We start from the raw sequence: 13,151 nt of genomic DNA, 5'->3' as shown, positions 1-13,151 counted from the left end.
CTCCAGAAATCGACGCTAGCCTCGGACCATGGATGCACACCGCCGAATTACTGTGCCTAGTGTGGCCGCGTGAAATCGAATTTATAATATCTGTTTTATAAAACCAGTTTAATGTAATTCGGAATTATTCTGTAGTGTAGACGTAGCCTGAGAGACTAACAACACTAACTAGAGCTAGATATAAAGTGGGCAGCTACTTTCCCCATTCAGCTCTGATGCACTTCAACCCTGATGATCAAAAGCAGCAGAGAATGCAATTCATACCAAACCCTCCCTATGCCTCTAGAGTCCAGTATCCAATGTTTACCACAGTCCTGGGTTAAAGAAAAAACCAACAGTGGAGGACAGAAGTGATTGCAACACAAGAGGACTGCAGAAGACATAAAAAAGTAGCGGAGAGTAAAAAGTGGATGTGAAGAGAGGTAAAAATTCGTTAGAGATCAGCTTAACCCCAGCAGCACAAGGATTTTTATCCATTTCAAAGCTTTTTTTTTTTATGGTTATAATACAGGATATTCTTTTTATCTGTATAGAGGAGATGTAAAACTGAGGTGTGTATGACCTTAAAGCCTTTAAAGACCCCCATGACACTTTTCACAAGAGCAGAGTGGTTGGCTTCCATTTTCCAGTGTCCAACAGGGATAACTATGTTCTGCCTAGATAACATTTCCCCAACAATAGGTGTCAATAGGATATGGCATTCTTCTTCACATCTGCCCTAAACTGCTTTGTAGCACTGCTCTGTTAAACAGCTCCAACATTTTACTTATAAAAACAACTGCATTATGATAGGGAGTGAAGGGGATTCAAGTGAAATTGTAATCACTAGTGCAAATGCTTATGCAGACATGATTTACACCAGTGCAGCTAACCAGTGGTTAGAGTCTAAGTGTTGATAAGGCCTGTATCTAAATACACTCACATATAATGCTACACCCTAGTCCAGCAATCCTTACTCAGGTAAAACTCCCAATAGCTTCAAGACAGATTTAGGGAAGAATTAGGCCCATAGTTTGTAACCCATTTGTACATTACTTTGAGGTCTTTCTGCATGAAAGCCACTATATAGATGTAAGCTCACTGTCAAAGGCTTACCCATGTGGAAATATATATCTTTACGTGTAGCATCCTGGATCCTAAACACACACTATAGCATATTCAAATAATCCAATTTTCCATCATCAGCTGCTGGTTTCACAAAGTTTCTTTCACATGTGATTTTCCTTACTTTTAGTTGTAGTCGCATTCTGTCCAAAAAGAATCTCCAACAATTTTCTCTGGTGTCAATCAGACCCAGGCTTCGGACTTCATTCCTAATTCCTGTAATAATGCCATCAATATCTTCATTGCTGAATAGATCTGGAACTTCTCCTACATAACAGCATAAAGGGGGAGGGGGGGGGGGAGGGAAGAAATCACAAAAGTCCCAAAAAATAAGAATTCAAACTATTAAACTATGTTTTATATGGTCTACCAGCAGGGACCATCTTTTTATCCTGTCTGTACAGATTCTAGCACAATGGGATACAGGTCCGTGATTGGGGCTCCTATGTGCTATGGGAATAAACAACAACAGCTAGCGCTACTCACACATTTTTATCCAGAGAGAGAATTTTCTTTCAAGTGAAAAAAAATCTGTGTTTTCCTTCTATGAACCACGAAGCACATTCATGTTGTCCTCTAAAACAGTACTTCTCAATTTTTTCCAAACAGTGACCCCATGTTAAAAGTGAAAAGAGTTTCAGGACTCCTCTCTAGCTATAAGGAATGAGATGCTGGTCATAACCTGCCTGTAGTGGGTAGCTGCCCACTCCCTAAGAAGTTAGGGCTACAGCAGGCCAGTGGGCCTGCACAGATGGACAGCCAATAGGAGGTAGCCAATCAGGGCCAGGCTCAGCCCTATAAAATGGCTGCTCAGGGAGATGAGAGTCAGTTTGTCCCAGGCCTTTGAGAGGTGAAGGTCTGTCTCCAGAGCTGGGAGACTAGCACCAGGGACAGCGCAGTGCTGGGCAGGCCCAGGGGAGCAGAAGAGAACCCCAGCCTGGTGTCTGCTAGGCTGCAGGCCCTGAGGGGGAAGGGCCTAGCTGGTGCAAGGGGCAGAAGGGAAAGCGGCCCAGGGACGTGGACAGACAGAGGGAGAGAAGAAGGGCAGGATGGCTGCCACTGGAGGGTCCCTGGGTTGGGACCCAGAGTAGTGGGCGGGCCTGGGTCCCCCCCCTTCCCCCTTGCCTTACAGCCAGCCAATGGGAGCAGCCATGTAAAGCTGCACCAACCCCCGGCCAAGAGGGGTGTGACTTTGGAGGTGCAGTTGGCCCACACTGGCTGAGGTGTAGAGACACAGCTGCTTGACACTTCCCCTCCCGGAAGGAAGTGTGGATGGACTAAGGGGCACTGCCAAAGGGCAGTGGTCCAGAAGAGGACGCCACCAAGTGGGGAGGAACGCAGGTTCATACATGCAAACTGAGGGTGAGATGATGGACGGAACACCACGAGGAGGGGGCGCTCCACTGGACTGAGCTAATTCCCAGAGTCACCAGCATGAGGTGCTGTGGTGGTGAGTCCCAACCTTGTCATATTGCCCTTGTCCTGTTTGTGATCTCCAAATTCAGAATCCATACCCTAAAATATTAACAGAGCCCAATTCTCCTCTCTCTCACTGGTATAATCAGAATAAATGCAGTTAAAACCAATGGAATTACACCAGTGTAAAATGGCATAAGTGAAGAAGAGAATCAGGTGCACGAAGTCTACAATCTATGAATTAGATGACGTTGTTATTAGCCTTCTCAAGGGGGCACTGATTCCTTAAGGAAACTAGGTATAATACTCAAGTTAGCTGGGTTTAAATGGCATCTTCTAAAGGATTCTCTCTGCGAACATCTCAAAGACAAATAATCTCTCTCTAAAGTTCACTGAAACCACAGATCATTTGTCACTGAGGAAGATCTTTCAAGAAATGTGTTGTTCTAATCACCTGATGCCAACAAGTCATTAATCAGCACAAGAAAGCGTTCATCTGCAACATGGGCATCTGTCAGCAAAAACACAGTGGGCATGCTCTTGGCTCCAGTCTTGATATACAAATTGGCAAGATCTACCTGTAAAGAAAAGAGGTAATCATTCATGTTTTGTTTAAGTGTTGATACAGGGGAGAAAAAGGCATGAAATGCATGTGATTGACAGCAATGCCCTGTTGCCTTTACAATTTATTTACAGCTTTTTAGCTTGTCACATTGCATTCAAAAGGGAAAAAAGCAGGTTACCTGCAGTTTTAGACATCTGATGACAAAAATGGTGGCTTTGACAGGACCAAGTGGTGATGATGAAAACAGGCTGCTAATCAATAAGAATTACCTCCTAATATAGTGAAAACTGATATTGTAACATCTCTGCCAAGTAACTCCCTCTCGAGAACAATTTTAATTATGCTGCTAATATCTGGGCATTACATAGAAAAGCCAGCTTAGTCTTTTTGATTGGTTTTCTTATTGTAACTGTTGTATGCAGAATGCAAAGGGTTTTTTGTTTTGTTTTGCTAGGAATAGCATTGAAGAATTTCACTAAAAGAGGAATGGTATGTTATTATTGTTTGTATTGCAACAGCACCTAGGAGCCCCAGTTATGGATCTGGATTACATTGAGCTAAGCATTGTACAAATGCAGAATAAATAATTTAGAAAAAGATAAAACATCACCTGCATCTGAATTTGATTTCTTTTGTGATATAGGTTATATACAATGCCAGTTTATATGCTCAGCCAGCCATGTGGTCCAGTGGTAGGGAGATCCTCTGGCTCTGACAGACGTCAGCAGGTTCCTCCCTCATTTCCTCTCCTCAGTGGTTTGGGGCAAAAATTCATCTTCTGCTACATCTTAGGCTATGTCTACACTGCCACACAGCCCTAAAGCCCAAACTGAATTGCAGTTTACACCAAAATGCTATGCTTTAACTCCCCCTGTGTGGACGCTGAGGGCATGAACTAAGGTTCCTAGTTCATTTTAACACAGGCCTTGGCTACACTGGCGCTTTACAGCGCTGCAACTTTCTCGCTCAGGAGTGTGAAAAAACACACCCCTGAGCGCAGCAGTTACAGCGCTGTAAAGCGCCACTGTAAACACTGCCCCAGCACTGGAAGCCCGGCTCCCAGCGCTGTAAGCTAATCCCCATGGGGAGGTGGAGTACCTGCAGCGCTGGGAGAACTCTCTCCCAGCGCTGGCACCACGACCACACTCGCACTTCAAAGTGCTGCCATGGGAGTGCTCCCGCGGTAGCACTTTGAAGTTGCAAGTGTAGCCATACCCATAGTCATCAAACAGGATGTCAACTAGGAACCTTCTGATTTGCTCCCACACTGTCTAGATGAAGGAATCACAGCAGAGCACTTTGGGGCAAACTACCATTCACACCCCCATAGCGTGAACTGCAGGGCAGTGTAGAAAATCCCCAAGTCTTTACTTGAAGCCATTGTCCTCCAAATCTGATATCATAATGAATTGTAGAAATGATCAGGGAGACAAGCAGATGATGACAACTTCAGGATACAAGGATTATTTCACACAAACTGAAGAATACAAAAAACAAATGGCTCTATACTTGGAATCCTCCCTAACTAGAATGCTTCAGAGTTTTCCATCAGGTGGCAACAGCAGCTCAGTGAGATGCAAATTCTGCCATTCAAACTTCATGTAATCCCCTTAACTTCCAGGTGGTTTCAAATTAATATTCTTCAAATAGGGAAGAAAAGCAGCATAAAAATATAAATTCTTGCCACAGGCAAAATCCTGCCTTTTCTATTATATGCTTGCAAGGTTCTATGGATGGGAAATAGAGGAGAACCCATTATGCGGTGTGTTTTCAGCCTTTGTGCTTGTGCTGGGAAGGATGGCTTGGGGGAGGAATGTGCACTGGAGCATCTCTTACTGTTGTACCTTCCCTTTGCACTTAATAGCCAATGAAGCATATGCTCTGGTGGTTTGACCATTGTCCAAACTGGCAGATAATTTTCTATTTGGGCCATATGCACCAACCAGGGTCATACACAGACCCTCATCTAGTACTCTGGCCAGTAGATTTGGAATCTTCACTTGCTGCTCCACAAGGAATGTGGGGGAGAAGAAATTCATATAACCTCTTCCCCTATTAGTGCACACAGGACTCAATCCTCCAGATCCTCAGCAATCCAGTCCTGATCTAACAAATCACTTAAGCACATGCTTAACTTTAAGTATATGAGTAGCTCCATTAATTTAAATGGCTCACATGTAATAGAGTAGTGCTTCTCACAGCCAGTTCACCGCTTGCTCAGGGAAAGCCCCTGGTGGTCCGGGCTGGTTTGTTTACTTGCCGCTTCCACAGGTTCGGCCGATCACGGCTCCCACTGGTCACGGTTTGCTGCTCCAGGTCAACAGGGGCTGCAGGAAGTGCGGCCAGCACATCCCTCGGCCCACGCTGCTTTCCACAGCCCCCCCCTGTCCTGGAGCAGCAAACTGCGGCCAGTGGGAGCCACGACTGGCCAAACCTGAGGACGCGGCAGGTAAACAAACCGGCCCGAACCATCAAGGGCTTTCCCTGAACAAGTGGTGGCCTGACTTTGAGAAGCACTGTAACAGAGGACAGAATTTTGCCCTGCAATTATCCATGTGACATTATTATTCCACTTAATGAGCTTACAACTGATCACCAAAAACTAATACCAAAGGGGATAATTGTAAGTACCATAGTTTTTTTACCCAGATCATTGTAGCTTAGAAAATAGCTACGTCTGGGACACGGGGGAGGGGAGGAATTCCCACAGGATTTAAGGGAAACTACCAAAATACCGTAAAATATGTAAATAGGCACAAAAGTACCCTTCCACGTACTATTTCTCTGAGCTAAAGAAAATTTAAAAAGCACAGCTGAAAACCAAAGGAACCACAAGTTTTGTTACGGAAAGAAGAGCTGTGAAAATAACTGATTTTTCAATTCACTAGCCAATGAAAAATAACAAACAAATAAAAAATTCATTTAGGGTTGACCCAGAACAAAATTATTTTAAATTTTTCAGAGAACTGAAAAAGAAATTAAGTATTTTGTCTGAACCAATATTTTTCAGGTTTTGGGGTATTTTTAACCTTTTTTGATCTTAAAATTTTTGCCCAGCTCTAATCTCAAGTTGTACTGCCCTTCCTGCACCCTTATTGTCATTAGACAGGTTCCAAACAGCAACTTCTCAAAGTCACTAATTCTTGGGAAAATCAAATATTATTTATTGGTTTACCCTCAAATCCTGGATCCCATAGCCTTTCTTCAGCATGATCTGGAACACGTCAAGGGAGCTGATGTATGCGGCCAGCCTAGATAAGCTTTGTTTTCCACTACCGCCTACTCCAATAAGAAGTGCATAACCCCGAGGGGCTTCCAAGATGCGACTAATGCGGCACCTGATAATGGAAAAATGAATACAATATAGAATACAAGGACCATATTAATTCAGTTTCTAATTTCCCTGGATATTTAATTTAAGGCTAACTATTTTTGTAATAGGCTGCTCCATATACAGGCTATCATCATTTCATCTTTCTGTTGCCAACTTTCTCCAACATTTGGGAATCTTGATAGGTAGATGAGATCAATCTTCCTTGCCCAAATACCATAGACGTAGCTCCATTCCTCTACCGGAATTCACTGGATGTACAACCTTAAGGGTGACCTCCTGTTAAGCAACATTTTAAATGCCTAATCAATGCCTACTGAAGTAAGTAAAAAAACTTTCATTTAACTTCAGTGGGCATAGATCAGGCGTTTAAGAGCACATCAGTCATTTAGCCCTGGTTTACACTACGAGTTTAGGTCAAATTTAGCAGTGTTAGATTGCTTTAACCCGGCACCCATCCACACGATGAAGCCATTTTTGTCAGCTTAAAGAGCTCTTAAAATCGATTTCTGTACTCCTCCCCGACAAGGGGATTAGTACTGAAATTGACCCTGCTGGGTCGAATTTGGGGTAGTGTGGACACAATTTCGCGGTATTGGCCTCCAGGAGCTATCTCAGAGTGCTCCATTGTGACTGCTCTGGTCAGCATTCTCAACTCGGATGCACTGGCAAGGTAGATAGGAAAAGCCCCGCAAACTTTTGAATTTCATTTTCTGTTTGGCCAGCGTAGCGAGCTGATCAGCACAGGTGACCATGGAGTCCCAGAATCGCAAAAGAGCTCTAGCATGGACCGAATGGGAGGTACTGCATCTGATCGCTATATGGGGAGACTAATCCATGCTATCCAAATGCCGTTCCAAAAGACCAAATGCCGGAATATTTGGAAAAAAAAATCTCCAAGGGCATGGAGGACAGAGGTCAGAACAGGGACCCACAGCAATGCCACATGAAGCCTATCAAAGAACCAGAGAGGCAAACGGGTGGTTTGAGTCAGAGTCCCAGACATGCCACTTATATGATGAGCTGCATGCCATTCTAGGGGGTGCCCCTACAACTATCCCACCCTTGTGCTTCCCTCCTCCCTCACCCCTCCTGGGCTTTTGTGGCAGTTATCCCCCCATTTGTGTGATGAATTAATAAAGAATGCATGAATTTGAAACAACAATGACTTTATTGCCTCTGCAAGCAGCGATCGAAGTGGGGGGGGGGGCAGTTGGCTTACAGTGAAGTAGAGTGAACCAAGGGGGTGGGTTTTCATCAAGGAGAAACAAACAGAACTTTCACACCGTAGCCTGGCCCGTTGTGAAACTGGTTTTCAAAGCTTCTCTGATGCACAGTGCACCCTGCGGTGCTCTTCTAACCGCCCGGGTATCTGGTTGCGCGTAATCAGCAGCCAGGCGATTTGCCTCAATCTCCCACCTCGCCATAAATGTCTCCCTCTTACAGGTATAGTAAAGCACACAGCAAGCAGTAATAACGATGGGAATATTGGTTTCACTGAGGTCTACCGAGACAGTAAACTGAGCCAGTGAGCTTTTAAAAGTCCAAAGGCACATTCTGCCACCATTCTGCACTTGCTCAGCCTATAGTTGAACTGCTCTTTACTACTGTCCAGGCTTCATGAGCCATGGCAGCAAGGGATAGGCTGGAGTAGGTGCAACTGCACGGTGCTGCTGACTCGGAGAGCAGCCTGAGGCAGAAGCCTCCAGCTGGCATGATATTCCAGGCAGGGCTGAATCTCTATTAGACGAAACTTAAAGAAGAGAATGACTTGGAGTCATTCCCATTTTTGTCCAGGCATCCCCGACCGACCTCACCGAGGCCGGCCAGGAGCATCCATGTCTGCCCAGGCACCCCCGACCAACCTAACCGAGGTCGGCCTGGAGCACCCATGGGACGATGATGATGGCTAGCAGTCATATTGTACCATGTGCCATAGACAAGACAAGGGGATGCTGCTGTGTAGCACTGCAGTACTGCGTCTGCCAGCAGCACCCAGGAGACATATGGTGACAGTGTGCTGAGCAGGCTCCATGCTTGCCGTGGTATGTCGGCTGCAGGAGTAACCCAGGAAAAAAGGCGAGAAACTATTTTTTGCCATTGCTTTCACAGAGGGAGGGAGGGAGGCAGGCCTCATGACATGTACCCAGAATCACCCGAGACAATGTTTTTGCCCCATCAGGCATTGGGAGCTCAACCCAGAATTCCAATGGGCAGCGGAGACTGCAGGAACTGTGGGATAGCTACCAGAGTGCAATGCTCTGAAAGTCTATGCTAGCCTCACCGCTGATTTAATACACTTAGTGGGGACACACAATCGACTGTATCAAATCGATTTCTAAAAAAATCAACTATTAAATCGACCTAATTTTGTAGTGTAGACGTACCCTTAGTATTAAGAGATCTGGACCATCAAGACAAAGGGCTTAACTAAATTTTGCTAAAGAATCACTTCATGAAGACATGTTTGAAGATCAGTCTTCAATTTACACCTGACATTTTTAGCTTAGAGCTTAAAGAAAGAACTTGGCTTGTTAGCAACCATCCTAAGCCAAGGTGATATTAAACCACAGACCAAATTCTCAGCTGAAGTCAATGGAGCTGTGCCAGTTTACACCAGATGAGAATTTGGATCAGAATAACCACGATTTAGTTTCACGAGGATCTGTGGGAAGTATTGATATTTTTTAATGCACAGATCAGTGCTTCTAAGAGTTAAAGAGAAAACAGACATTTTATGTTATAAATCGTAATCTAGGTTGAGTTAGTAAAAAAAAAAAGAAAAAAAGGTCATTTAAAAGAAAGCCTAAAAATTGTCTTTTGAAATTTCCAGATTTTCAGTCATCTGATTCTAGGGTTACTACTTTTCAATGTCATCATAACAGAGGTGTCTGAAGACACCTTGACCTTTTGCCCCACTGAGTACCCCAGACATGGTGTGATAATTTAGACATTGTCATCACACCAGATCATATTCCATTCCAGAAATCATTCCTGACAACTATTCTTGAGTGGAATTTTTGAATTAAGCAGTAGAAGGAGATCTGTGTCTAATACAGATACCTCCTGAAAGGAAAACAGCAAACCTGTTAAACCAAGACTGATATGTTGAGCTCATGGGCAAAGCTATCCTTATCAAATCAATGCAGAGACTTGACTTGATTCATAAGAGTAATAGCAACAGGGACAAAAGTTTTAGAGGATTTAGCTTCAAAAGTACCTTTCAGGGTTGCTGCTCCTGAGGTTCCCTAATGAAGCTCCGCTACTTTGCCTACACACAAGACACTACTTGCCATCTCTAGATTTTATCCATGAGAAGTTAATGGGTTACCAACATTTCAAGAGAAGGCTTCGGCATTCTGATAATCACTTATATCTCCCAATCAGGAGAACTGAGTCTACAACCCTCAAGAAAAAAATCCATAGGATTATTTTTCTAATTTAAACTACTTTTTACTCTGCTTGGGCAACGATTTCCTTAATGGACTGCTCTATTAAGGACGACTCTCACAGTACCTGCCCCACTGAGCATGTGGTAGATAAAACATAACAAAGAGGCAGAAGTACTAGTACAACTTAACAATAAGAAAAAGTTCCATTTTAGAAGTTTTGACTCCACAAACAGTAGGAACTGCATTAGCAAAACTAACCTTTGTCAGCAGGGATCACTATAACTCCCTGGGAATCAAGTGTTGCACATTAATTGAGAGACTGGGTATATTAGACAGAAGTTCTAAATAGTGAAAAGTAGAAGCTATTTTGAGTGTGTGCTCCACTGACTGAGCAGAATCCTTCCATTAGCTCCTGAAAACAGAAAAATTGCTCAGTTGCCTCCATTGCCCAGGGCCGCCCGGGGGGGGGGGCGAGTGGGGCAATTTTCCCCAGGCCCTGGGCCCCGCAGAGGCCCCCATGAGAATGTTGGAGGCTCCTCCATCCCCCGGCACCTCAACGCGCCATGTCCAGGAGCAGCCCTGGACAGAGCTAAAGCGGCATGGCTCAGGTGGAGCCTGAGTTCCTCCTGCTCAGAGCTGTGTGGTAAGGCGGCGGGGCTGTGAGGTCAGTCCCCGACAGATCCAGGCCACTGCAGCGCTGTCCAGGGCCGCTCCTGGACGCAATGTGGTGAGGGTCCGGGAGAGGGGGGAGGCGGGGTTAAGCAGCATGGTAAGGGGGCTGGAGCTGGGGGGGGGGTGGATACTGGGCAGTCAGGGACACAGAGAAGAGGGGCAGAGTTTCTGGGGGAGGCGGCATCAGGGGTGGGGACCAGGGGTTGGATCGTAAGCACAACCGACGAAACAACACCACTACTGGGACGTCCTGTCAGGCCACTTGCAGTGGGGGTGGAAATGGAGATCGTAGCAGATCAAGGGGACAAAGGGAGACCAAGGAGGGGCTTCGGGGGGGCGGAGAACCCGGGCGTATGGAGTAAGATCTCAGGGGGGGACAATCAGAGACAGGAGCAGAAGGGAAGAGAGGGAGGTCGGAGAGGGGCAGGCTAGCTGTTTGTGAAGCTGTTTACACTACCTTAAAAGCTCATTCAGACAGTTTTGAGGCTTCTTGAGCAGACAGCCAGTTCCAACAACAAAAGAGCCAAGCTGTTATCTTTTCCCTCAAGGCTCCATCCCTTTACCTTTTTTCTCAAAATGCCAAATTATAGCCTGCATTAATTTTCAGTGCATAACAAGAGGAGATCACCATGTCAGGGGAGGATAAAAGGTAGCTTCATTTAAAATTTTAGCCACTTTAGATTAACAGTGATAGAGCCAAGAGAGCATGGGGGAGGGATTCAACATAAGAGCAATATCCTACACAACCACTACCTCTCCACAACTAAGAAGGGAGACTCCCTCCCCTACATTCCAGAGCTCCAGAGGGGTTTGTATTGGTGACCTTCACAATAGCAAACCTCTGAGTGCGACCTGCACCCTATAAATTAAACCACTTTTTTATATTTTAACACTATCTATAATGCTGGAGGCAAAAGGCAGGTGAGGTGACAAACTCACAGACCCCAGTAATTAACCCCGTGGACCCCTGAGGATCTGACCCCCAGTGACAGCCAGTACCTATGCGCGGTTAATTTAATTTTAGCACGCCTAGTGTCCATTCACATGCAGTGTTATTTTGACATTTCAGCTTTCAAAATACAGGCTCATCCAGATGCCTGGAAGAAGCATCAATGCTCAAGTTATGTAGAGTTGCTACATAAGCCATATACTAAAGACATAACCCACAGTAAGCCGTCCTCCAGTTTGGTGAGGGACCCCATGGAGCAGTTCTCTAGAAACAGAGAAATTCATGGAGGTAAGTCCATTAGTGGCTATTAGCAGGATAGATAAGGAATGGTGTACCCTAGCTCTGTTTGTCAGAGAGGTAGAGAAGATGGATGGCAGGACAGAAGAGATCATTTGATCATTACCTGTTAGGATTCGAACTTTACCTCTGAGGGCACCATGGACATTCGGATACTGGGCTGGATGGATAGGAATACTGGCTGATGGACTTTTTGTCCTGACTAGGATGGCCATATCTTATCGTCCTATGTTCTACACACCCTACACAGAACCCAAGAGTTATGGGAGACCAGAATATGAGTCAAGGAAGCACAGCAGCGTAATCAGAACCTGGAAAAATCTCTGATGGAATGGGCTCAGGCATTTTGGTCACAAGCTGAAGTGGTTTCAAAAATTTTGGATTTTTTTTAAGCAGATTTTTTTTATTCGTTTCTTTAAAAGCAACACAGCAAGCAGCAAATATTTGGCCACACACTTCTGAAACCCCAAACCATGTTCAGGTTTTGGGAGACTAATTTCAGCTTTTCAATTAAAAAAACCACAACAAGTTTTGAAGGAAAGCAGACATTGTCCATGATTTTTTCTGCTTTTTAAAATCCCCTAGTTTTCGATCCAAAAAAAGTTTTGACGGAAAATATTTGTCCAATTCTTTTAATGAGCAAGTGGGGCAATTTGCTCCACGCTCCGCAGGGCTCCCCCATGAGAATATAGTATTCTAGAGTATTGCAACTTTTTTTATGGAAGGGGCCCCTGAAATTGCTTTGCCTCAGGCCCCCTGAATCCTCTGGGCAACCCTGCCATTGCCAGTAAACATAACTACTGCAGCTTAACTTGGATCTCAGAAATTGCACTGCAATTTTTTTGCCATGATGGATTCCAATCTACAATCCCATACAAAAATCAACAATAAGATAGAGATAAGGTTGAGAGTACCTATTAGTAACTTAAGGGTAAAACGTATTACAGGTTGTTGTAAACATTATAAACCAAGGAAACGCAGAGTTCAGATTATGCTTACATTGAGATACTGAAATGTGCAGTTAAGGCTCCCAAAATCCCTAAACTCTGCCCTGTATGACATCATACAATAGTAATATGATTTTAATGTTTGTTGTCCCAGATTAGATTAGCCTGATTGTTAAAGACTATTAATTTTTTCATATTTCCACCCTCTTTTCCTTAAACGAAAAGGCCAACACATACTAAATTTCTCAAAGGATCCATTTTTAAAATGATTTTAATGAATAAATTAATGGGTTTACTTCCAATTTCTCAGGAAAATCATTCTGTACTCAAAGGATAAATGCTGTTCATACAAAAACAAAGAGGTTGAATCCCTGGTTTACAGGTAAACTGGAAGTCAAGCTTAACTACAGAGTCTTGAGCTGCATTTCCATAATGGTATCAGTGATGTTCTCTCACCATGAACACTGCTGGATGGTCT

The 13,151-nt window shown here is 44.3% G+C and overlaps 1 protein-coding gene across 1 annotated transcript in view; it reads right to left on the bottom strand.

The window, feature by feature from the left end:
* The window catches only part of DNAH11 (dynein axonemal heavy chain 11), a 308,320-nt gene that overhangs the window by 120,138 nt on the left and 175,031 nt on the right, over positions 1–13,151 (bottom strand). Inside the window, exons 52-54 of the mRNA XM_075062396.1 lie at positions 6,261–6,423; positions 2,975–3,098; positions 1,229–1,371 (exon numbers count right to left, since the gene is read on the bottom strand). Coding sequence (XP_074918497.1) covers positions 1,229–1,371; positions 2,975–3,098; positions 6,261–6,423 — 430 coding nt within the window. The remainder of the gene's footprint in view (positions 1–1,228; positions 1,372–2,974; positions 3,099–6,260; positions 6,424–13,151) is intronic.

Source organism: Chelonoidis abingdonii, chromosome 2 (genome assembly GCF_003597395.2).
Source record: "Chelonoidis abingdonii isolate Lonesome George chromosome 2, CheloAbing_2.0, whole genome shotgun sequence".
NCBI lineage: Eukaryota > Metazoa > Chordata > Testudines > Testudinidae > Chelonoidis > Chelonoidis abingdonii.
Note: the sequence above shows the minus strand (reverse complement) of the source record. Positions and strands in the feature narration are given on the sequence as shown.